The 26,087-nt window shown below is 44.9% G+C and overlaps 2 protein-coding genes and 1 long non-coding RNA gene across 3 annotated transcripts in view; 2 read left to right on the top strand and 1 right to left on the bottom strand.

Moving 5' to 3' along the window:
• LOC310840464 (phosphatidylinositol 3,4,5-trisphosphate 3-phosphatase TPTE2-like) overlaps positions 1–26,087 on the top strand; it is a 245,052-nt gene that overhangs the window by 71,817 nt on the left and 147,148 nt on the right. The window lies entirely within an intron of this gene.
• LOC310840763 lies at positions 366–25,267 on the bottom strand. Its single transcript, XR_014562106.1, has 2 exons — positions 25,157–25,267; positions 366–585 (listed from the first exon to the last, which is right to left on the bottom strand). It is a non-coding gene; the product is annotated as an uncharacterized lncRNA (long non-coding RNA).
• Positions 24,886–26,087, top strand: part of FOXO1 (forkhead box O1) — a 46,951-nt gene continuing 45,749 nt past the window's right edge. The window contains exon 1 of the mRNA XM_083730326.1: positions 24,886–25,752. Coding sequence (XP_083586452.1) covers positions 25,192–25,752 — 561 coding nt within the window. The 5' untranslated portion in view covers positions 24,886–25,191. The remainder of the gene's footprint in view (positions 25,753–26,087) is intronic.

Genomic DNA, 26,087 nt, shown 5'->3' with positions numbered 1-26,087 from the left:
GCTTGCCAATTCTGCCAACCCCCCATACCAACTCACTTCCTCCCTTTACACCTCACAAAAATGTCCCATCCCCTCACAACTCCAAGTCCCTATATGCCTTCACAGTCCCTCTGTATCCCTTCATCCCTGTTGTTTGAAACACAGTTGTTCAAACAGCCCAATTTCAAACCTCTTTTGGTCCCCTCCCACAACCTGACATCATGCAATTCCAGGACTCAGATGTAGCCCTACAAATCCTCCAATGGGGCTGTGTGATGATAGCCTTACATTTTTATGTATATAGGAAGATAAGGGGATAGAATTGAATTGTGAAGGATTCTGCCCCTACTATTTCTTTAAAAAAAACAAAACATCCAGATAGTGTCTGAATTAACTCAGCACCGCTTCCTTTAATTCGACCATATCTTACTGCTGCTTGATGAATCAGTTTCTGAAGGTTCCCCTTTCTTCGGGGAATAGAAAAGGGTTGAATCATGGTATTCTCTCCCACAAGATGTCAGCATTTATCTATTTTCCTAGGCTTGATGTAGGCTTCCTTTGCTCAGACTTTAACGAAGAGTAACCTAGTGATAATCGAACAACAACCTGCAAGAGATGTTATTATTACAAAATGAGTCAGGGGGGGAAACTGACAAAAAATCCAGTCTCTGCCATGTTCCTTGGTAGCTGCTTTTAACTCTTAAATTCTGAATGCAGCATTTTCTTCAAAGCAAGATGAAATACATTGGGAGTATATCCATGCAGCCCAGAAAGCCTCCTAGTACAATAAAACTTGGGAAGGGCTAGTATGGAAACTTTAAAAGGAGTGGGGATAGGCTCCTTCAGGAAGAAGTGTAGGATATAAATTAATTAAAGGTAAAGGTAAAGGGACCCCTGACCATTAGGTCCAGTCGTGGCCGACTCTGGGGTTGTGGTGCTCATCTCGCTTTACTGGCCAAGGGAGCCTGCGTACAGCTTCCGGGTCATGTGGCCAGCATGACTAAGCCACTTCTGGCAAACCAGAGCAGTGCATGGAAATGCTGTTTACCTTCCCGCCGGAGCGGTACCTATTTATCTACTTGCACTTTGACGTCCTTTCGAACTGCTAGGTTGGCAGGAGCAGGGACCGAGTAAATGGGAGCTCACCCCGTCGGGGGATTCGAACCGCCGACCTTCTGATCAGCAAGTCCTAGGCTCTGGTTTAACCCACAGCGCCACCCGCGTCCCTATAAATTAATTAAATATGCAAATAGAAAGCCTTCCTTTATGCCTTCTTTCTTGGCCCGACCGGAGGGAACATTGGTGGCAACAAATTCAGCAGGAAACCAAACAGAAACCTGCTAGTGCAAATGTTCATTTATATTCCCACCACTAGAACTGCTCTGCAAATAACAGGCGTATGCTATCAGCACTTGCTATCTTGCTGACTGTTGGTAGTTGGTAGGATTGTTGTTGAGAATGCGCAGCTGTGCTTCTGACAAGGGAATAGGCTGCAGAAACGGGCACTTATCAACTGTTGCCAAGTTGTTAATATTCAGATGACGGTTCTGCTGCGCGCTGGATAACATAGCGGCTCAGAAATCTAAAATGAAGGGATCAGTGCCTTGGCAAGATACATGTCTAAAATACCTTGCCTGTGGCCAAAAACTGAATAAAGACAAAACAGCAGAGAGACACCATTTCTCCTGGAAACCACAGGGTGAATGGCAGTTTTCTGTAGGGGCTGAGTATTTAACCCACCTCACAGACTAACTAGACTATTTCTGAAACACGCTGGGGTGCAGCTTACCATCACAGTGAACATTTACAGCGCAGACCACATCACATTATTGCGTTTTCAGGGTCTGTTATTGTACAACTTACGTACATTAGGAGTTCCAAAACTGTTCCATGAGATTCATTCATTTGCTCCGCAATGTGTCCGTCTTAAATACTGTTATTGATTTTTGATATTCAGTATCTTACACTGTATTTTATTATATTGCAATTTGAATTCTATGGAAGGCAAATTGTTACATATTTGCCTTCCATAGAATTCAAATTGCAGTACAGTAAAATACAATAAAAAGCACATACGACAATTGCTACAACCTGCCGAAAAATAATTAGGTGGGTCACCAAGATCAGCAATATTCAAGGGGTCTATGCAGAGAGGGGAGAATTTTGGGAATCATTGTCTTAAATCTTTGTAGCTATAGTTTTTGCTTTCCGGAAACAACCTCAGTGATGAGTGAGTTGATCACCGTCCTCTTGCCAGGGATACAGTCATACCTTGGGTTGAAGTAGCTTTGGGTTGAGCATTTTGGGTTGCGCTCCACAACGACCCGGAAGTAACAGAGCACGTTACTTCCAGGTTTCGCCGCATGAGCAGATGCTCAAAATGACGTCACGCGCATGCGCAGAAGCGACGAATCGCGGCACATGCAGACACGGGTTGTGTTCGCTTCAGGATGCAAACGGCTCCGGAACGGATCCCGTTCGCATCCAGAGGTACCACTAATTGCTTCAGGTCAAGCATGCAATTTACTTTTGGAATGTTACCAAACTTCTTTTGAACCACCTGACCCTGCTTCATGCTGTGAATAAGCACAGATACTCTGCAAGCTCTGTTAGAAATACTCTTGTGCTATGTAATGTCCCTAGATCTGAGAGGAGGAGACGCTTAAGTTTAAAATAGGAATTTGAATGCGGGGGACGGGACTTTTCAGTATTTGCTGCATGGCTGTGGATTTCAAAATCTTCCTTATAGCCTCCTTTAGACAGAATGATTAAAGGTTTATTGAGTTTTTTTTACAGGATACGATTACCATCTTGTGGAGGAGAGTGACTGAATAGGGCCTTGGAGTGTAGAGATTCTGATAAGTATAAGGTTTGTTGCCTGAGAAATTACACTTTGTCTCTTGTGAGTATATTCTTCTTGCATTCTGTAAGATTATTTAGCCTTGTTTAATTAATTTTTCAGTAGGGATTCTCTCTGTGCATAATAATATACATGATTTTTTAAAAAAAATTAGGGTAAAATAGGGTAAAAATTAGGGTAAAAACGTAAGAAAAAATTGAACATTAAAAAAAACAACAGGGCTGCCTTCAGATGTCTTCTAAAATTGTCTAGTTACTTATCTCATTGGCTCAGGGGTCGCATAACTCCATGCCGTCCAAGATTTCTCTGATGAAAATAGGGACGTCCTAAGGAAAAGTGGGACATTCTGGGATCAAATCAGAAACTGGGACAGCTTCTGTAGATCCAGAACTGTCCCTGGAAAATAGGGACACTTGAAGGGTCTGTACAGTATCACAAACCTATTATAACTGAGGAAACAACAGATTAAAGCAGGGAAAATATTACTCTAACGCATAAGAACAAGCACTAAACAAGTTACCTCTGTTGCAATATCCCTCGCATGTTATAATCAGGGGAAAAACAGAAATTAAGTAAACAAAGCAGGAAATTTCAGGACAAGACAGTAGATTTCTGTGACTGAGACCCACACTCAGTCGTGCACAGGTCCTTGATCTAAAATATACCTGCAGTTTTGAATAAAAAAGCACTTTGAGGACAAACAGGAATGGAGGGTGCTGCCAGTTTAGAGACATAAAAATGCTTTTTTTTTTTTTTCAAAATAAAACTAGCCAGTCTGAGCATGCTTTTTCCCTCCAAAAGCACGAATAACCCAACACAAGTAAACCACAACCATTAAAATTAATGATTACATTTTCTGATGAGTTATTTTGTTGGAGGGGGCAGCTACACACCAAACAACATAATGGCACAGTTCAGACGTATCATTAAAAGTTTGGTTTGATGTTATATGCAACAGCTTCTGGTTTGTGTGCTTTCCCCTTCCTTCTTTCCCCCTGGCTCAGCCTTGAGATGGAGATTGGAAGTATCTGTTCCTATTTTTAAGCCAAACAGCAGTCCTTATGGCATCCGAACTTGGGGAACTCCAGTTGGTTTAGAGAACAAGCCAGGATAATAAACCACAGTTTGATTCTGACACGTCGTTGAACAATCCATAGCAGCTCCCTAAACAGATACCCAAGTAATGATGGTGAAACCGTAGGGGCTGAAGACATAGGCTTTGACAACAGTTAGTGGAACAACACAGCTCTGGTGGCTATAGGTAAAGGTAAAGGGACCCCTGACCATTAGGTCCAGTCGTGGCCGACTCTTGGGTTGTGGCGCTCATCTCGCTTTACTGGCCGAGGGAGCCTGCGTACAGCTTCCGGGTCATGTGGCCAGCATGACTAAGCCGCTTCTGGCGAACCAGAGCAGTGCACAGAAACGGCGTTTACCTTCCCGCCAGAGCGGTACCTATTTATCTACTTGCACTTTGACGTGCTTTCGAACTGCTAGGTTGGCAGGAGCAGGGACCGAGCAACAGGAGCTCACCCTGTCACGGGGATTCGAACCGCCGACCTTCTGATCGGCAAGTCCTAGGCTCTGTGGTTTAACCCACAGCGCCACAGCACAATAATAATCTCCATTGATTTCCAATAATCTTTAAAAAGGCCAGTCCAAGTCCGGGGCAGCGAGTGCCCTTGGGCCTTATCCCTCCCCCCTTTAGAGCGGGAGGCAGAAGGGGGGTGGCGAACGGTGCAAGATGGCGGCGGGGCTGCTGCTGCTGCAGGTGGGGCTGGGCGGACCCCACGGTAGGGGAGTCATTCTCTTGAACAAGATTGTCTTCACCAGACCAGCTGTTTGTGTTGCAACTGATAAGCGCCATCCTCTGGCATATAAAATCCACCCCCCCCAGGAGTTTAGCTGGTTCCAAGGCTGCCTCTCTGCACTGGGCAGGTGAGCGAGCCGTCAGTGTCCTTCTGCTTGGGCTCCTGCCTGCAGCTTACCTGTATCCTGGACCAGCCACGGACTACTCGCTGGCTGCCACTCTCACACTCCATGGTCACTGGGGCCTTGGGCAAATAGTAACTGACTACGTCCATGGAGAGACATCTATTAAACTGGCCAACACTGCTGCCACTGAGAAGTTAAGAATGATGGAGTGGATTGGAAAGAAGATAGCATCAAAGAACAACATCTAAGCCGGTATGTTGAAACGGAACGGAAAGGGGGGGGGATAAAACTTTCTCTTTTCTTATTATGATATTACCTAACAACCCCCCCCCCCCCGAAGAACCATCAATACAACCTATAGCAAGTGAGATTGGAGAATAAACTGTGTGGAAATAAAAATATCATCCAAAGCCTTTGTTTTTCGAAATATCTGGAAAGAAATAAAAGGCTCTCCTGTGACGCAGTATTTAATCGGGATCCGCCATTATGAGGCAGACTATGTTGCAGAGTTTTGAATTATGGTGCTGGAGGAGACTCTTGAGAGTCCCATGGACTGCAAGAAGATCAAACCTCTCCATTCTGAAGGAAATCAGCCCTGAGTGCTCACTGGAAGGACAGATCGTGAAGCTGAGGCTCCAATACTTTGGCCACCTCATGAAAAGAGAAGGCTCCCTGGAAAAGACCCTGATGTTGGGAAAGATGGAGGGCACAAGGAGAAGGGGGCGACAGAGGACGAGATGGTTGGATAGTGTTTTCGAGGTTACCAGCATGAGTTTGACCAAACTGCGGGAGGCAGTGGAAGACAGGAGTGCCTGGCGTTCTCTGGTCCATGGGGTCACGAAGAGTCGGACACGACTAAACGGCTAAACAACAAATGTTGCAGAGATTAATAGCCATAGGGGGAGGCGAGCCATTACTCTGTTATCATGTTTGTATTTTAAGTTCGACTTGGCAAATCTTCTCTGGAAAGGTTAATGTATGGTGCAACTTGTCTGGAAAAATTAATGAGCAAACGCCTAGATTCTATTTCATCGGAACTGAAAAAGATGGCGTCTGCCACCCGAGGAGGACTTTTGGATGGACTCGGCTTAAATAACAGCTCATGAGGATTTCTTGCAAACAAAAGACTTACCAGCTTCAAAAAAAGGGAGAGTCATACAAAGTTCACACAGAAGCATAATATTAACTTGCCTATGGAAATAACTCAGAGGCTATTAAGAAGAAGGAGGATAATAACAGGAAGATTGAAAGATGGGACTGGTGAACACTAAAAGCAGCAGAAATATGAGATGATTGGACCCTACTGAACTCGAAGCATGGGAAGCCCCAACAAAAAAATTATAATTTGGCAAAATATTTGGACTTTATAATATGTATTGGTATAATTTGGAATAATTAATGTGATGCAATTGGATTGTTAAAATGGAAAACTCACAAAGAGCTCACAAAGTTTTGGTGTTAATGCAGAGGGCAAACTAGTAGTGATTGTAGTGGCAGCCTTTTTTGTGTGTGTATGGCTGACCCTTTCCCCTGTCAAATGGCAGCTTGGTTTCAACAGGTGCAGCACAACTGGTCTTGAATTCCAGTCACTTGGGGGGTTTTTGGTCCTAATATTGCTGAAATATACTCAGAGTCGCAAAGTGATTTCATGCTCTTTATTCAGCTCATAGTGGTGAGGAGGAATGAATGACTGTCCCCTCAAAGTATCTGCTTTATATACATTATTTACACAATGGGCTGCATGTGATTGGCTAAATCCGGGATTCTCCTGTAGGCCAATCAGGTTGTGGATTCACTTCTATCTGGAGCATGATTGGGTGGTTCCTGCTAACCAGTCATACTGCTGCATTGTTCTAGGACCAATCAGACTGCTGCATTCTGAATCCTATTGTTCTATGACCAATCAGACTGCGGCCTTTTGGAGCCTATTGTTCTAGGACCAATCAGACTGCTGCAGTTTGGATCCTATTCAACTCAGTACATAACAATTGCAATTAGTGGATTGTGTACACAGCATCTTGCATGGTGCTCAGGCTGGGCCCTAAGTAGTTGCTGTGCAAAAGGGATTTTTTCTTTTTTGTTGTTGTTGTTTAATTGATGTACAACAAAGAATTTACAGAACCCTCAAAAAAAAAAAAAAAGGCCAGTCCAATACATTTTGCTGCCTGAGGTGAAAAACAATATGATGTCCCCTCCTGATTCCACATACAAAAGCCTGGGAATGATTGGCACCATATCTGAGGCAGCAGTCACCTTACACTGATTAACGGTAGGGCCGGCCGTGATCCTTAAATTCCATTTAGAAACACCTTTAGGAGTAATACGACAGTACTTCGTTACTGTAAAGTTTTGTTTTCAATACTCAGATTAATTTCACACGTAGTTAGAATATATTTGTATGCTGATTTAGCACAGATTCTCTTTCCCTCCAGCAAGGTCTACATCTTTCAGGTTGTTACAAAGGAGACTTCACAGACACTTGCTGCGTCTGCACTTTTTCCAACCGAGTCATCATCTCTGAGTGGTAAATGCAGCCATCCTTACTGAAAATCTGAACCACTAGTTATATGTGTGATGAAATTGCAACATAAGCAGTTTTGCCCACTTGCCTTCCTTCCAAACACACAAAGGCAAGCAGACAGCAAGGAGGGTTAGAGAGAGAGAGAGAGAGAGAGAGAGAGAGAGAGAGAGAATAAGTAAACCTGACTAATTTCTAAAGTTTCTGGGTTTATATCTGGCAGCCTTCAATGCAAAAAAAACCCCTGTTGTACCAAATCTATTTTATGAAGTTATATGTGCTTACATGTGCCCAAAGAGCTTGCATCAAACACAACACAGTAGATCTATAGTGTTGTGGTGAGGTGCAGCAGATAAAAGAAAGCAGCAAAAAAATTGGTACCTGCCTTTTGGGAGCAGAAGTGCCTTCCCCTTGTGACACACAACCTTTAGAATAAAGATGCTGCTAATTATTATTATTATTACACACCACCCATTTGACTAGATTGCCGCAGGCCCAGCCACTCTGGGCGGCTCCCAACAAAATATTTAAAACACGGTAAAACACCAACCAAGGACGCGGGTGGTGCTGTGGGTTAAACCACAGAGCCTAGGACTTGCTGATCAGAAGGCCGGCGGTTCGAATCCCCGCGATGGGGTGAGCTCCCGTTGCTCGTCCCTGCTCCAGTTCGAAAGCAAGTCAAAGTGCAAGTAGATAAATAGGTACCACTCCGGCGGGAAGGTAAACGGCGTTTCCGTGTGCTGCTCTGGTTCGCCAGAAGTGGCTTAGTCTTGCTGGCTACATGACCCAGAAGCTGTATGCCAGCTCCCTCGGCCAATAAAGCGAGATGAGCGCCGCAACCCCAGAGTCGGTCACGACTGGACCTAATGGTCAGGGTTCCCTTTACCTTTACCTTTTAAAACACCAACCATAAAAAACTTCCCTGAACAGAGCTGCTTTCATATGTCTTCTAAAAGTCAGACAGTTCTTGATTTCCTTTGCATCCGATGGGAGGGCGTTCTACAGGGTGGGCACCACTACTGAGAAGGCCCTCTGCCTGGTTCCCTGTAACCTCACTTCTTGTAGTAAGGGAACAGCCAAATGGCCCTTGGAGCTGGACCTCAGGGTCCAGGCTGGTAATAATAATAGGAAACACACACACAAACAAATCTGTTCTGATATGGCAGAACCACAGATAGGATAGACTTAACACAAAAAAGGACAGGTTTTGAATTTCTGCTTTGAAAGTTCAGCTGAGCCATAAATTCACCAGGTAGTCTTGGGCATGCAAGTTTCTCTTGAGCTCAGTGAAACATTTTTAAAATTCTTCATGGTGAGGACTGTGGAATGAGTGAGATAAGTGGAAACCCAGCCAGATGGGCGGGGTATAAATAATAAACTACTACTACTACTACTACTACTATTTATTATTATTGGAGATGCTATCTACATTGATCAAAGTATCTGTGACACTTTAAATAAACCAAGTGTCCTACTACCAATAATAATAGTGCCCAATTGAAATAAATAGGGGTTGGCAGATATGTTTCTGGTATATGTTCCTGTGCACTGCCCCCACCTTAAGTTTTGCCAGACTGCACATTTGGTGGCTGCATTTCAGCTACTGGGAGGTTATTCAGCTTGCTTTCCCATGGTTTTAGATCTATGTTTGCCTCTTGTGAACTTTTTAGGGTTGACCGTATGTTTAAATGCATAAAGGCATCAGCCATGTAGGAAACAGGAAGAAAACATCAGTAAAGTAATAAAAGAGCTGTGATGCATCATATAGAATTACTGCCGCAGATTCCCCCTTACGAAGCTTCAAGTTCTTCCATTAAAAAAAGAGAAATGAATTGGCGTAGTCAATCATCACATGTACTGTTTCTAGTTTATTGTTTAAACATTAAAATTATTCCCATCTACAAAGGCACCTTGCACAGTGAGTCCCTTTTTGACTTTCCAGCATGACCAAATAGAAAAACAAATCATGAATGTGCTTCAAAATGTGTTAGGTGGGGTCATACTATAATGAATCTTCTGTGCATCAAAACAGCAACGTGACACCCTGGAAAATGCACAAGATATTAATGTTGTGTTCTCTGGCGTTTTCGCCTTTCCATATGGGCGAACCACATGATGCCAACTGTTTTGCAACTTGATCTACCTTTACCTCTTGTGACTATACATGGCACCTCTAAAACAGATGAACCGGGTTTTCTGAATAAAATGTCTTATTCACTATTTATGAAATGCCTTACTGAGTTTCGGTCAAAAGATACCCGGCGTGTTGGAACAACAAACGGAAAATAATGTGCTCAAACACTATTCGCGTGGCATTCCCAGAAAGATGTTTTCTGGTGTTTCGATTACCGTGTCCAGATGGCAATGGGTTTTGGCCGAGCTGACTTGATAGGGGTTGGGGGTGAAACCCGTGACCAAGACGTGCTGTGAACCTCTGGAAGAAGGTTGCGAAGCTCCCCATTAAAAAAACAAGAACCCCAAAACTATTAATAAACCATGCATTTGTTATTGAAATGTATTATTCAATTGGTTTGATGTTGTATGCTAAGAATGATCATGGATGAGATGATTGTGATATGCAATGGGTCAGATAAGTCATGTTACTGATAATTCTCTCTGATTTGGCCATGGGTTTGAGCAATTCTGACATGACATGATAGTATGTGCAAGGGGCAAATCCATCCATGGTGCCAAAAAATAAAATAAAATAAAATTCAAATAATTAATGTGCATCATGAAGATTGACGTGTGCCCCTTTTCTGCATCTTTTTGCATATACTTGTGTAAAGGTAAAGGGACCCCATTAGGTCCAGTCGTGGCCGACTCTGGGGTTGCTGTGCTCATCTCGCTTTATTGGCCAAGGGAGCCGGCGTACTTGTATACATGCAGTTTAAATATGTCTACCAAATAAGTATTATAATAAAAGCATTGCAGCAAGTCCGAGGATATAAGACCAATTCTGGGTTGACTGCATTGGTTACCAACTGGTTTCTGGGCTCAGTTCAAAGTGGTGGTAGTTTGGTAAATATATTGCAAAAAGTGTGCAGAAAGAAACAGGCTGGTTGAAACACCCTACTGGTTGAAAGGATAACTTGTTCTTGCACTGGCTTGAGCTGAGTAAATTTGAAGAGGAAGCAGGAAGTAAGTAAACGTCTGAAAGGAAATACCGTATTTTTCGCTCTATAAGATGCACCAGACCACAAGACTGTTTTCGGAGGAGGAAAACAAGAAAAAAATTATTCTGAATCTCAGAAGCCAGAACAGCAAGAGGGATCGCTGCGCAGTGAAAGCAGCAATCCCTCTTGCTGTTCTGGCTTCTGGGATAGCTGCGCAGACTGTATTCACCCCATAAGACGCACACACATTTCCCCTTACTTTTTAGGAGGGAAAAGGTGAGTCTTATAGAGCAAAAAATACGGTAATCTACTTTTCCAACAAGTAGTTACTAAAAGAGAAGGGAAACCTTCCTGTCTATCACTCCACACTGATTCAGGTAACTTGAACCTCTCTTGGGAGTTTTTATTTTGGGGGGGTAGCAATATTTTGTATGGCATTTGGAGACATTTTGTAAAAAGCAATGAACAAATATTATAATAATAAGTCACGATGATAATAAGCATGCCACCCCTTTTAACACACTTCTGTGCTTTTTGGCAGACTGAAAGCGGTGTACTGCAGAACAAAATTGTGCATCTTAGGAGAAATTCGCCCTAAAATGCCAATTTATTTTCACGAGGACTTCTTTAAAGAAATGGCAAACTGATCTGGAAACGTGGAAGCCAGAACTTAAAGACTGCAAAAATGAGAAACTGAACTGAGAGAAACTGAAATTGTCAGATTTGGCTGCCCCTAGAGCTAGAAGTAGGAACTGGGCAGGAAACTATTTGCATTAATCTGCTCCCCCTCATAATTCTAACAGCTTCAAACACAATAGTTCAGTCGGTAGCCCATGGGTTGTGGGTTCCTGCATTGCAGCGGGTTGGTCTAAATGACCCTCGTGGTCCCTTTCAAAACTACTATTCTATGATTCTATGACTATAAAGAGAGCTGGACTATAAAGAAGGCTGACCGCCGAAGAATTGATGCTTTTGAATTGTGGTGCTGGAGGAGACTCTTGAGAGTCCCATGAGTCTGACCAAACTGCGGGAGGCAGTGGAAGACAGGAGGGCCTGGCGTGCTCTGGCCCATGGGGTCACGAAGAGTCGGACACGACTAAACGACTAAACAACAAATGACTGTTATTCAGCCCACTGTTCTTTTGCTATAGTTCTGCCACACTGATCATCCTATCCTTAAACCTCTGCGAAAGTTTTCCATCATCCATGTACTATCTGTTTCAATTCACAAAGCTTGGAATGCCATTCATGTTCTAAAACTGACGACTACCCTTGGTGGATTTCATCTATAAAGTAACACATTGCGAAAACACACCAGCTGGTCACCCTTGCTGCTGGTGGTGGTGAAATAAACAAAAGGTTCTGGATCTGAATCATAGCATATCAAAAGATCAGTCCTCAGCTCATTACTATGACTGCTGCAGGAAGCAATCACAAGATCACATAGTTCATGGTTCTTCAGGGACACCATTTCAAATTTCACAGTGGGTGGGGCATGATTCACAGTCAAGTTCAAAGGGCTGTTCTTGGATACTTTCAAGTAAAAATGGCAAAAAGGCATATAGTAAAATGCTTGGGCGTTTAGTAAAACGCTCTTCTGAGAAATTTGTGCGTTTGTGTCTTGTGATGCCGTCCAAAATTCCAGTTGCAGATTATGATTAAGCAATTTATTTTGGAATCCTGGATACTGAAAATGACATTCAGAATGACCCAGAAAAAGATAAAAGCTGTCAGACTGAGAGTTTCCAATGTAAGTTATTACTGTCAGGCATCAGTACTTACTAAAGTGGTACAGTGATAAGATAAACTTACGTTTCACTGCAAAGCAGACCAAATAAGAATCCAGAGATAGTCCGGGTATGTATGCTTAAAATAGAAAAGTGATTTTGTTACGAGCTTTTTTTATTTTTAAAAAGGTAACTACAATAACAACAAATATAGCTTTAAAAAACTGCTTTGAGGGGTTTATGATGTTCAGCATCCCCATGATGAAATCTGAAAAGGCGTTCCTACAAGAACCAGTTCCCAGAAAGTAAAATACAGTTTCAGCAAACCATTGTCAGAAGCAGTTAAATTATGTGTGGCATAACTAACCTCATATAGCCAACATGCTGAAGTCTAATTAATGCATGGAGGGGTTAAGGCTTAGCTAGGTCACTCCCTCTCACCTGGGAGGGAGGTAATCATGTTTGTAAAGAAGTCTGAACTGATTGCTCTTACAAGCCATTCTTGTGTTCCTACACCAATAATACAAGCCATTCTTGTGTCCCTACACCAATAATTTAGGAACTTTCAAGACTATGCCAATTTCTACTATGTGTGCAAGTTTTTTCTGAATGCTGTGTGCAAAAGCACCTGAATCTGACCTTTGGAGGGTTTGTAGGTAAACCATTTTAACAGATGTCAAAGAGAAAAACAATTACCAGACTTTTAGAAGACAACTGAAGGCAGCCCTATTTAGGGAAGCTTTTAATGTTTAATAGACTATTGTATTTTAATACAGTGGTACCTCGGGTTAAGTACTTAATTCGTTCTGGAGGTCCGTTCTTAACCTGAAACTGTTCTTAACTTGAAGCACCACTTTAGCTAATGGGGCCTCCCGCCGCTGCCGCACCGCCGGAGCACGATTTCTGTTCTCATCCTGAAGCAAAATTCTTAACCTGAAGCACTATTTCTGGGTTAGCGGAGTCTGTAACCTGAAGAGTATGTAACCTGAAGCGTATGTAACCTGAGGTACCACTGTATTCTGTTGCAAGCCGTCCAGAGTGGCTGGGGAAACCCAGCCAGATGAGTGGGGTATACATAAATTATTATTATTATTATTATTATTATTATTATTATTATTATTATTATCCCAATATAAGGTCTTTTTCTGTGGCAGGGGAAGGGGGAAACTTTGGAAGGAACTCAGAAGGGCATGCTTTAAGTCTAACAGCCCATATTTCCATGCTTTACTTTTATGCATATTCTGTAATTTAAAATCTCTCACCAAAAGAGTACTTTCCCCAAACTTGGATCTTGGAATCCAAGGAATTTGTCTTTTTTGTATGCCTACTCTTTTCCTTGTCAGCAACATTATGTACTGGGTGTGCATGCCAAAGGGATATGTGTATGATCTATACTGAAAATAATTCCATATTTCTCATTAGGTGCAAAAAGGTGCAATCATAAATACACCGCTTCTTTTTGCCATATCTTTGTGTGTGCGCACAAAATAAATATATTTAACAGTTTATCATAACATTTAACACGCAATCGTTGGTATCCAATGTTGTACCATTTAGTTGCTTTTAGGAATGGTGTGCTGAAAGTGTCAGTCGACCAGAAATATAGGTGTTCTATGGGTGGAGTGTGTGGGATGGATTAACATACAGAGTAAAACATGGGGAGATATGTTCCCCTGCTTACTAAATGACACTTCTGGTACCTGTGCTTCTTCCTAAGATTTGATATTGACTCTGTACCAACCTTTCTCAACCTTGGGTCCCCATATATTGGACTACAATCCCCATCATTCCTGAGCACCGCTTCTGCTAGCCAGGGACGATGGGGGTTGTAGTCCAACAATAACCAACCCATGGTTGAGAAAGGCTGCTCTACACTGCCTAGACCAGGCTTCCTCAACCTCGGCCCTCCAGCTGTTTTGAGACTACAATTCCCATCATCCCTGACCACTGGTCCTGCTAGCAAGGGATCATGGGAGTTGTAGGCCAGAAACATCTGGAGGACCGAGGTTGAGGAAGCCTGGCCTAGAGATCTCTGCTTCTCTGTGTTAAATCCGGATTCTATTGTATTTCATTATAAACTGCACAGTGATGTTAATGAAGCCAAGCCACGGTTTGCTTTGGCCTCACAACCTGACAACATCCCTCTTTCTCTGTGTTATGTACTGAAGTTCTCACCCTGGGCCAGCAGGGGGATACTGTAGATAGTTTTCACTCAGGTCCACATATGCAAATAAGAGATTGAAAGTTCAGTGATTGGATAGTTACAGAAAGTGGTTACTGTTGCGTTGTAGTGGAGCTCTATATAAGCAGGCTGGCTGAACCCTTCAGTTCAGTTCTGTTCTGGCCTGTGAATAAACAAGAGCTGTTTGAAGAATCGCTGTGTCGTCTGATATGTTCACCCACAACTTAGCACTCTGTATGGTAGCGAGGCTGCCCCTCTTGCATTTTGACTCAGCCCTGACTACACAGCGTACAAATCGTACCTTTGTGGGCCACCACATTCGAGAGCTAGGCTTGGAATAGTTTCAGGCCACAGCATTAGTTGTATGAGTCAGGTTTCCTGTCTGTTACCAGCCTCTTGGGTGGGTAGCACAATTGCGTGAAGAGAGGACAGCTGAGCAGCCATTGCAGCACAGCACACACATCTTCTGATATTTCTCAGAACAAACAGATTATACTGTAAAAGAAACTGAGAAGAGGCTCTAATAACAATGATAATTCTTCCCCCAACCCCAATCTGAAAGAGAGTGGCATACTGAAATATACTCGGAGTCGAGTGTGGATTTCATGCTCTTTATTCAGCTCATAGTAGTGAGGAATGAAAGTTCCCCCAAAATATCTGCTTTATATACATTATTTACACAATGGGTCATACATGATTGGCTAATTCTGGGATTCTCCTGTAGGCCAATCAGGTTGCGGATTCACTTCCACCTGGAGCTGGATTGGGTGGCTCCTGCGGACCAATCGGACTGCTGCATTCTGAATCCTATTGTTCTAGGACCAATCAGACTGCTGCTTTTTGGATCCTATTCAACTCAGTACATAACACCTATACCTTGATATGCAGAGGTCCACCATGGCCACATCTCCTACAGCTCTGTTATACCTTTCACAACTCTACTTCAAACCCTGAAGATATCCCCCCCCCCCCCCGTGTCTTAATTTTCTCATTTCTAAGAGAACCAGTAACTTAAGACTTCAACTCACAGATATCCAGTGAGCAAGGCTGGCTGTGTGAAGAATGCCATTTCAGGTTTCTGATTCTCATTCTGGAATGTTTTTGCCAATATGTGAAAAACAGGCTGTTTTAGGAGCCCTGGTTGTGTGCAGGGCTTTTTTCAGACGGAACTTGCCAGAACTCAGTTCTGGCACCTCTCAGGTGGGCACCATTGCCATTATAAGAGAACCAGAAAAACAGAACTGGTTGTGTGGTTGTGCTTTACATCTTGAATACCGCATAATGTCTAGTATAAGTGCAGCAAAAGAAAGGATTGCACAACTGTATTCTGTGGGCCTCTGGCAAATGGTTGACATGTTCAGTCATAGGTCTGGGCTGTTTGGAGGTGTTGATTCCTTTTGGTTTGATTGAGGTGAGACAGTTACCACACTTGGGGGCTATTCCCTCTGAAATAAAATGGCCATGCAGGTTTAAACACAGAGGCTGCTACCTTGCTTGTGGCGAGTATTCGCTATTGTTAGTATTGTTGTTTGTGTTTTCTATTTCTTACCTTTTCCAGGTATCCATATTCTCGTACAGAGTTGTCAGACATGCCAAGCTTAGCTTTCAAGTGTAATTTCTTCTGGCTAACTTTCAAGTATTGTCCTGCAATGTGAACGGTTTAAGCACTGTTATTAAATGTGCAAAGGTGGAGTCCCTAATTGAGAAGGAAAGTCTCCAGACATCATAAACCTTCCATCACTAAACTCCTTAACAATTATGGTTTTGGAGCATTGACTACGGGCTGTTCAAATGCTAGGGGTGTGGCTTCAAGATGCCCTTTTGCAGCAGTTGAGACCACTATTTAGGCCCTAGTAGGTTTACCTATACACTCTTGTTAATGGGTCCTTATGAGACAAGCAACTTACTCTAAGGTAAAGGGACCCCTGACCATTAGGTCCAGTCGTGGCTGACTGGGGTTGCAGCGCTCATCTCGCTTTATTTATTGGCCGAGGGAGCCGGCGTATGGCTCATGTGGCCAGCATGACTAAGCCGCTTCTGGTGAACCAGAGCAGCGCATGGAAACACCGTTTACCTTCCCACCGGAGCGGTACCTATTTATCTACTTACACTTCGTGCTTTCAAACTGCTAGGTGGGCAGGAGCAGGGACCGAGCAACGGGAGCTCACCCCGTCACGGGGATTCGAACCACCAACCTTCTGATTGGCAAGTCCTAGGCTCTGTGCCACCTGCGTCCCAACTTACTCTAGCCATATATTAATCTCCTAATTCACACAAAAAGTATTTTCTCTCTCAGTTGTTGGACAATTTCAAACTGAGGCAACTGTTAGCCGCTGGTTGCTTGAATTAAACTGTGAACTCTGTTTTGGACAGAAGCTATGTTGTTGTTGTTTAGTCATTTAGTCGTGTCCGACTCTTCGTGACCCCATGGACCAGAGCACGCCAGGCACTCCTGTCTTCCACTGCCTCTCGCAGTTTGGTCAAACTCATGCTGGTAGCTTCGAGAACACTGTCCAACCATCTCGTCCTCTGTTGTCCCCTTCTCCTTGTGCCCTCCATCTTTCCCAACATCAGGGTCTTTTCCAGGGAGTCTTCTCTTCTCATGAGGTGGCCAAAGTATTGGAGCCTCAGCTTCAGGATCTGTCCTTCCAGTGAACACTCAGGGCTGATTTCCTTCAGAATGGATAGGTTTGATCTTCTTGCAGTCCATGGGACTCTCAAGAGTCTCCTCCAGCACCATAATTCAAAAGCATCAATTCTTTGGCGATCAGCCTTCTTTATGAAAGAAGCTATAGACCAAGTCGAAGAGAGACTGATTTAGGTATAGAAATTAGTGAAGAGCAACGGAATGCTATGTGACATGGAAAACTATCTTTCTCTGCCTCTACTTTATTAAGGGAGTGAGTTCCTAAGGTGATGTAAAGATGGTGTCTGATTCCAGTTCAGAGGCATTAGATAAACGATACTCTGCTGAAGGAGATGTAGTGAGAGAAGTATTTTTCTTCACACATGGTGGCACTGCCCTCAAGTTAACCCTTATTGGTTTCATGTGTTCCAGACCTTATCTAACATTACTCGGCAATCTGTCTTTTATCTATCATTGAGGATGTGAGCGACAAAGTCATACACAGATATCTGCTTCCGTTTTTCTTAGCATATGCCAGACATGAAATTGCTAAAAATTAGAAGAGAGCTTGAAGATTCTTCATATCTTTAATTTAATATAATTTCAAATATATCTTAAGCAGAAAAGCTTACATAACTAAAACATTCTCCAGAAAATTTAATGAAGCAGGATTTATTTTTTAGATGTTTGTTGTATTTATAACAAGTTGTACCAATCCACATACTCTACCTATTTGGCAGGTCAGATTTAGGAGATCTACCATTAAATTAAACCTTCTGTAATGGCGCTGTGGGTTAAACCAATTCACTTTGCCATCAATTCACTTTCCCATTACTTTCTATGGGAAGGTGTGCCTCTACTTATGTACATTTCTAGTTATGACCAGGGGATGCAACTGGTTCGAATCCCCGTGACAGGGTGACCTCCCATTGCTCGGTCCCTGCTCCTGCCCACCTAGCAGTTCGAAAGCACATCAAAATGCAAGTAGATAAATTGGTACCACTCTGGCAAGAAGGTAAACGGCATTTCCGTGCGCTGCTCTGGTTCGCCAGAAGCGGCTTAGTCATGCTGGCCACATGACCCGGAAGCTGTACACCGGCTCCCTCGGCCAGTAAAGCGAGATGAGCGCCGCAACTGGACCTATCGGTCAGGGGTCCCTTTACCTTTAATGTTCTTGATATGTAAGATGAGACATTTTGCCATGCATTATTTGCCTTGACTTCTGGGATATTGTTTATTATTGATCAATTGCTTTCTTCGTTCTTGCATTGTTAAAAAAAGAAGCAAACCTTTCATGCCACTTACTTTTTATGATGCTGGGGTACTTTTTTGGGGGGTGTCAGTGGTGGCATCTCCCTCCTTAGAGTTTCTCCCCTGTAGATTTTTCTGCAGGGCCAGCCATATGATTAGACAGAGTGAGGTGGCTGCTCCAGATTATAGATGCTGGAGGACTGGGACTGGAAGTGACCTGTTTAAGGACAGAACTCTGTATGCGCCACCTGGTATACATTTCACCCCCTTTCCTAGCACCATCTCACAGGTGCAGTAAAGGTCACTGTCCTGTTTTCAGTGCTGAAGTTAAGATTTGACTGCCATTTTAATTGGTACATGGAATGGAGACGGATGACCTACTGTTATTTGCCTCAGGCAGCAACATTTATTGGGCCAGTCTTTCCGTTTGGAAGCCCACTAGGCTATAAACAGCCCAGGCCTGTTCTTCTACTTGCTTTCCCCTGCAAAAGATGGCAAAATATAACCCGAAAAGCTCCGCTGCCCTTCCGCAAGGTTGAAGCTTGTCTCCCTTTGTGAGTTGACAGCAACTGGAGAATATAAATCCCCACTCCACCAGATATTTAGAAATAACGGAGGCCTGCCATCTTGGCCATCTCCTCCCCCTTTCAGAAGACTGTCTTTAAAGAAGTGAAGCAGGGTGATTTAAACATTCGCAAAAGGATCTTGGAGGCTGTTGGCTCTCAGATATGAAACAGATAAATGCCTGCTGGGACCACCACAGGAATCACACTTGGAAAGTTAGGAGAGCTGTGGTAGAGCTTGCTTACATTTATGTGCACATCATAAGCTTACTTTGGTACCCAAGGACTCCTACTTGTACTTTGGTTTGAATAATAATATTCTGCAGCAAGGGAAATATAGTAGTATTTCACTCAACAGGCCAAAGGTCCACTGCTCATGGAGGGTAACACCATGTGCTGAGGTTGTGTTGAAGTATTTATTCGCTAAGGATAAATAGGCAAAGAGTGAGTAAAAGGCTACCTGGTCCTCTTTAAAGGGAGATAAATAGTGGGCTGGAGATGAAGAGGCCAAAAGAACTAGCCTTCTCTGCAGGTGTTTTGTTTAATTCCTTACAAATACCAATTGTCCTGGAAAGTCACAGTACCTTTTTTCACTCTTCAGAGTGAAATTTTATGAGGAGCCACTTCCATTCCTTCAAGTCATTCACATTATGTTGAATGATACAGTGGTACCTCGGGTTAAGAACTTAATTCGTTCCGGAGGTCCGTTCTTAACCTGAAACTGTTCTTAACCTGAGGCACCACTTTAGCTAATGAGGCCTCCTGCTGCCGCTGCACGATTTCTGTTCTCATCCTGAAGCAAAGTTCTTAACCTGAGGTACTATTTCTGGGTTAGTAGAGTCTGTAACCTGAAGCGTAGGTAACCCGAGGTACCACTGTACTGTTAATAGCTTAGTGAAGAAGAAGAAGAAATGAAACCTTTATGACTGTGCAAAAGATGTAGAAACGCAATCCGGCGACATGCCTGAATTTAAGGCAGTTAGTATTAGGCCATTAGTTAAGTTCACAAAGGGATGCGGGTGGCGCTGTGGTCTAAACCACTCAGCCTTTTGGGCTTGCCAATCAGGTGGCGTTTCGAATCCCCACAATGGGGTGAGCTCCCATTGCTTGGTCCTAGTTCCTGCCAACCTAGCCGTTCAAAAGCATGCCAAAAAGTGCAAGTAGATAAATAGGTACCACTCTGGCGGGAAGGTAAACGGCATTTCCATGTGCTGCTCTGGTTTTGCCAGAAGCAGCTTAGTCATGCTGGCCACATGACCCAGAAAAACTGTCTGGGGACAAACACCAGCTCCCTCAGCGTATAAAGTGAGATGAGAGCCGCAACCCCAGAGTCGTCTGCAGCTGGACTGAAATGTCAGGGGTCCTTTACCTTTAACTTTCAAGTTCACAAATGTTTCACTGCCCGTGGAGGCTGGTGCATTAGGGCAAAAAGAGCACTGCCCCATCAACTTCATATTTTTTTTATAAGATATTTATTAAAATTTTTAGAGGTACAAAAAACAAAACAAAAAAAAATCATTTTAAACAAAAAGAAGATAAAATACAAAAAAGAAAAAAGAAAAAGAAAAAAGAAAAAGAAAGAGCAGAGAATTAAAATCCATTAAGCAAAAAGAAAAAACAAGGAAAAATACTACAAATCTTCCCATTACTTATCTTTCATTAGCTTATTTCCCTGACCTCCTCACACCTCCCTTTTTTGTATTCTAGGTCAATTATCCATTCCAGCAAATCCTTTCCCTCTTTTCAAATTTTTGTCCTGTAATTTATCTTGATATTAATATAACTTTACTTTCCCTCCTTTCACCAATTAACAGTCTGTTTTTTCCTAAATCTTTGTAACATTTCTGCTAAAATCACATAAATTCATTCCAACGTCATTCTAACATTCATTAATTTAGCAATGTTTCTGTAGATAGTCTTTAAATTTCTTCCAATCTTCCTCCACCGACTCTTCTCCCTGGTCTCGGATTCTGCCAGTCATTTCCGCCAGTTCCATGTAGTCCATCACCTTCATCTGCCATTCTTCCCGGGTGGGTAGATCTTGTGTCTTCCAATACTTTGCAGTGCAGTAAGTATTCTTGCTGCTGTTGTAGCATCTGCCCCATCAACTTCAGTCTGCCCTGCTGCCTGCCCTCTTACAACCGGTCCAGAGGGTGGCAGTGCCTGCTAGCTTCCTCCTAATGACTCTCAGTGTTGTGTTGTTGCAGAATTCAGCAGGGAGGAGGATGGGGACAAAACGGGAATTAGTTGGCTGCTCCCATAATTGGTGCTGGCTACACCTGCTTCAACAAACCTAGACAGCATCTTAAAAAGCAGAGACACCACCTTGCCAACAAAGGTCTGTATAGTTAAAGCTGTGGTTTTCCCAGTAGTGATGTATGGAAGTGAGAGCTGGACCATAAAGAAGGCTGATCGCCGAAGAATTTGTGCTTTTGGATTATGGTGCTGGAGGAGACTCTTGAGAGTCCCATGGACTGCAAGAAGATCAAACCTATCCATTCTGAAGGAAATCAGCCCTGAGTGCTCACTGGAAGGACAGATCGTGAAGCTGAGGCTCCAATACTTTGGCCACCTCATGAGAAGAGAAGACTCCCTGGAAAAGACCCTGATATTGGGAAAGATGGAGGGCACAAGGAGAAGGGGGCGACAGAGGACGAGATGGTGGGACAGTGTTCTCGAAGCTACCAGCATGAGTTTGACCAAACTGCGGGAGGCAGTGGAAGACAGGAGTCCCTGGCGTGCTCTGGTCCATGGGGTCACGAAGAGTCGGACACGACTAAACGACTGAAGAACAACAACATCTGCTTCTGTATTACAGTCCCAATGTGGGCAGCATGTAGATACATAGGGCAAGGGGATCGGGAAGATTGTGTTGGATATCTGGCAATAAGTCACTTTGAAGTGACCCTGGTTGTGGAACGGCTTGTCTTTACATGAGAGGAAGACTCCGTCTTGTTGTTTTCCATGCAGGATAAAAGACATAATTGGCAGGCATTTGGTTTGTTTACAGCACAATCCTATACATATCTGCTCAGAAGCAAGTTCATGGGGGCTTTCACCCAGGAAAATAGTTACAGGATTGCAGAGTTAATAATTTGGGGACTGTTTATATAGTTGTTGCTTTTTTATTATCGTGTTCTTTTTGAGTGTTGTATGCCACTTTGAAAGTCGGGAAAGCTGCCTATAAATGTTTTAGACAAAGAAATAAAAAAGATTTCGGGTGCCAGAACTGTTCTGTCTCCCGTTTGCTTGACGCCGTCTGACAGAGAGGACTTCTGTACAGCGGAGTAGCGTGGGGGGTGCCGGCCGCACCAGGCGCAACATCTGGGGGAGGCGCGCACTCGCACTCGCAGCTCTCTGCCCCTACCTGGCTCACTCAGGGTTAGGGGGCGCAAATTACTTGCCTTGCCCCGGGTGCTGACAACCCACGCTATGCCACTGCTTCCGTATGCCAGCAGCTGTAAACTCAGGCATGTTTTAATACCCATCCAGGTTCCAGTTGCCTGCCAATTTCCAAGAGAGGACCACCAAAATGATCTAGCCCAACTCTACTAAATAGTTTCAGTATCAAATGAGTGGTTCCATCCCCATGCCACTGAACACATAACATTCAGGGGGACAGGCTTCCATTAACTCTTCAATCGATGCCATTTAAAATACTGGATTTCTCCCCTGCCTCCCTATTTATTCAGCACATACAGCAACTTATAAGCTTGGAAACAGGGAACTGCCATTCTTTTGTGTAAACTTGTGTGTGTTTTCTTCCTTTGTGGAAAGTGACACAATGGCAACACAACCTGCTGCGCTGTTAACCTGAGTTCAATGGTTCTTGCATCCTGCTAAGTGTGCATAGCCGTACATTTATATGGTGGAACACTCAATTCTTTTTAAAAAATGAAGCAAGGGGAAGAAAATATAGTTGAAATCTTTACACAACCAAGAAGCTCACTAGGCCAGTTGTCTATTTCTCTCTCAGCCTAACCTGTCACACAGGGTTACTGTGAGCCAGTTACATCCACTGCTGGAAGATAGCCATCTTCCTGCTGTCATTCTCACCTTGACCTCTGATACTATTGTAATGTGTGCTCAGGGAGGTTGTGAAGACGGTCTGGAAACTTCAGCGAGTGGGAAATGTGGTCACTCACCAAATAAGGTGAGGCAGGTGGTTACTAGGGAACGGGGCCTTTTCAGTGGTAGCACCTCAGCTGTGAAAAGCCCTCCCCAGAGAGGGTTGTATAGCACTCAGATTGCGGACTTTTGGGCCCTAGTTAAAGAGCTTTTTAAAAAAAATTCCCCTTTTTATTTTTAGTTACATGTTTTTTAGTGTGCTTTTAGTTCATTTGCATTGGTTGTGTTGGTTGCACTGTTAATTTTTAATAATGTTTTAGAATGATAGAATCAGAGTTGGAAGGGGAAATGAGGGTCCTCTAAGTCAACCCTCTGCAATGCAGGAATCTCAACACACACACCCCCCATCCAATTTGAAACCAAACAGGACCTTGCTTAGCTTTGCAAATGTGCCAGCAGTTTTATTTCACCATATGTCAAGAGCAAGGGTTTTCCCCAGCTGGAACGCACCGGAACGTAGTTCCAGCACCTCTCAGGTGGGCGCCACTGCCATTCTAAGAGAACGAGAGAGGTGATCACGGTGAATTCCGGCAACTCTTTCTCTAGAAAAACAGCACTGGTCAAGAGCAGTGTGGTATAATGGTTAGTGACAAGCTAAGACCAGGGGTGTGATGTGGGTGGCGCTCTGGGTTAAACCACAGAGCCTAGTACTTGCCGATCAGAAAGTCGGTGCTCGGTCCCAGCTCCTGCCAACCTAGCAGTTCGAAAACACGTCAAAGTACAAGTAGATAAATAGGCACCGCTCCGGCGGGAAGGTAAACGGCGTTTCCGTGCGCTGCTCTGGTTCACCAGAAGCGGCTTAGTCATGCTGGCCACATGACCCGGAAGCTGTATGCCGGCTCCCTTGGCCAATAAAGCGAGATGAGCACCGCAACCCCAGAGTCGGCCACTACTGGACCTAATGGTCAGGGGTCCCTTTACCTTTTAAGACCAGGGGTCCAATCCCTACTTGGCATGCTCACTAGGTGACAAAGGGCTGTTCATGGCCTCTCCGCTGTGCCTACCTCACAGGGTTGTTGTTAGGATTAAATGGGGGGGCGGAACTATGCACACCACCTTGAACTCCTTGGATGGAAAGGTGGAATATAAATGCAATAAATAAGTAAAGTAAAAGAAGAAGATTTGTTTAGACCATCTGTAAACTACCCAAGGAGCTATGAAGATGGGTGGTATAGAATTCAGACATGGGTAAGAATGGCAGATGAAGATGATGGATTTTTCGGAGCTAGCCAACCTAACCGGAAGAGTCCGCAACCAGAAGGAGGAGGAGTATCAGGAAGAGTGGACTAAATTTAATGATTATTTAGTTAAATATGTCAAGTTAAATTAATTAGAAACAGCTTGCAGATCCTTCATTGGCTTAGGATTTTATTTATGTTAAGTGATGAATGAATGTTTAATTTCAAAATGAAAAGATCTAAGGATGTTAATATTCGAGTTAAACTGTGATTTGGAAAACCGTTAAAAGGATATGCATTGAAATTCAACCAAGGGGGAGCGAGGATGTTAATAAGTGTGATTTTTAATAAGGTTATGGTTTATGTTTGTTTTAGGTGTTTGTTTATAATTTTGTGAAAACCAATAAAAAAAATTGGGGGGGAAAAAAGAAGTCAGACGTTGTTAAACACAAGTACAAACGAACCATAGGTAACTGAAGTCGGGGACCCCGCCCTAGCGCACCTCCTTCCCCCGCTCAGCGTGCCCTGCCCCGGGATTCCGCTGCGCCCTCCGCCCTCTCGCATCCTGCCTGCCCAAATCTCGCTCGCTTCCACGGCCGCAGCAACCACATCCTAACCCCACCGCCTCTCACTCACTCACTCACTCACTCACTCACTCACACGCTACCGACGTTAGCGCACACACGTGTACTCTCCCCCCACCCCGCTTCCTCGAGGGGTAGGAAAGCGACACCCGACGGAGCAGAAAGCAAGCAGGCGGGCCTTGCCCGGTTTGGTTTCCCGGCCGTCGCAGGCGCCTCTCTCCGCCCTTCCCCTCAGCAAAACCGACGCGCGCTTCCCCTCCCGGGAGCGGGAAAGCGCTGGCCCGCCCGGCCTCCCTCAGGCTCCGCCTCAGAGCAGCGCCTCCAGGGGCGTTTCGGGCCGCCCTGGAGGCCGCGTCCCTCGCCTCGGGGCAAAAGGGGCGGCCCCGGGAGTGAGGGCGCTTGTTGTGTCAGCGCCGGCCCGCTAGTCAGGCGAGCGCGGCTTCTGAGGGAGCTGCTTTTCGGCGGAGGCGCAACAGGAGGCCGAGCGAGGGAAGACGCCGCTGCTGCCTCACCTCCTTCTCCGTCGTCGCCTCCTTCGTTTCCCGCCATGGCCGAGGCTCCTCAGCCCGTGGAGACGGACCCCGACTTCCAGCCGCTGCCTCGCCCGCGCTCCTGCACTTGGCCGCTGCCCCGCCCGGAGCTCGCGCCGCCCAGCCCGGGGCAGACCCCGGCTCCCACCCCGGCCAGGGCCGCTTCTCCGCCCCGCTGCGGGAGGGTGGCCGCGGCCCTGTGCGCCTCGCCCGGAGGAGACCTGCTCAGCCTGCTGGAGGCTGGCGGCGGAGAGGGCTTCGAGGCGGCCGCCGCCGCCGCCGCCGACCTAGGCACCCCGGGAGGCTGCCTCTGCGGGGACTTCCCGTGCCTCCAGCACCAGCAGCAGCACCCGCAGCAGCCGTCGGGCCCGGCCTTGGCTTCGGCGTCGGGACCCCGCAAGAGCAGCTCGTCCCGGCGCAACGCCTGGGGCAACTTGTCCTACGCGGACCTCATCACCAAGGCCATCGAGAGCGCCCCGGAGAAGCGGCTCACGCTGTCCCAGATCTACGAGTGGATGGTCAAGAACGTGCCCTACTTCAAGGACAAGGGCGACAGCAACAGCTCCGCCGGGTGGAAGGTCAGCAGGCGCGATTTTATTTATTTATTTTTTGCAAAAAAAAAAAGTTTGCAAAGTTTGCTTTGGCGTGCAAGCAAGGGAAAGTGGCCGGGCTCTGCAAGCTCTGCCTCCCTCCTCGACGGTCCGCGTTGATAGGGCAGCAAAGGGGAGGGTGAAGGTGAAGGAATTGCGCCGGCAGGGTTTTGCCTCCCCTTTTCCTTGCCGCCGAAGCAGGGGGGGAGGTATTCCCGGCTGGTCCTTTTCCCTCTGCGCCACTTGCATCCCGACGTTAGGGCATGCCCAAGCCGAGGGGGTTTGGTTTTTTGCCCGTGTTTTCGATCTCTGTTCTGAACCCG

The sequence above is a fragment of the Podarcis gaigeae genome (assembly GCF_964106915.1).
Source record: "Podarcis gaigeae genome assembly, chromosome: 3".
NCBI classification, from domain to species: domain Eukaryota; kingdom Metazoa; phylum Chordata; class Lepidosauria; order Squamata; family Lacertidae; genus Podarcis; species Podarcis gaigeae.
This window is presented reverse-complemented; position numbering and strand designations above follow the sequence as displayed.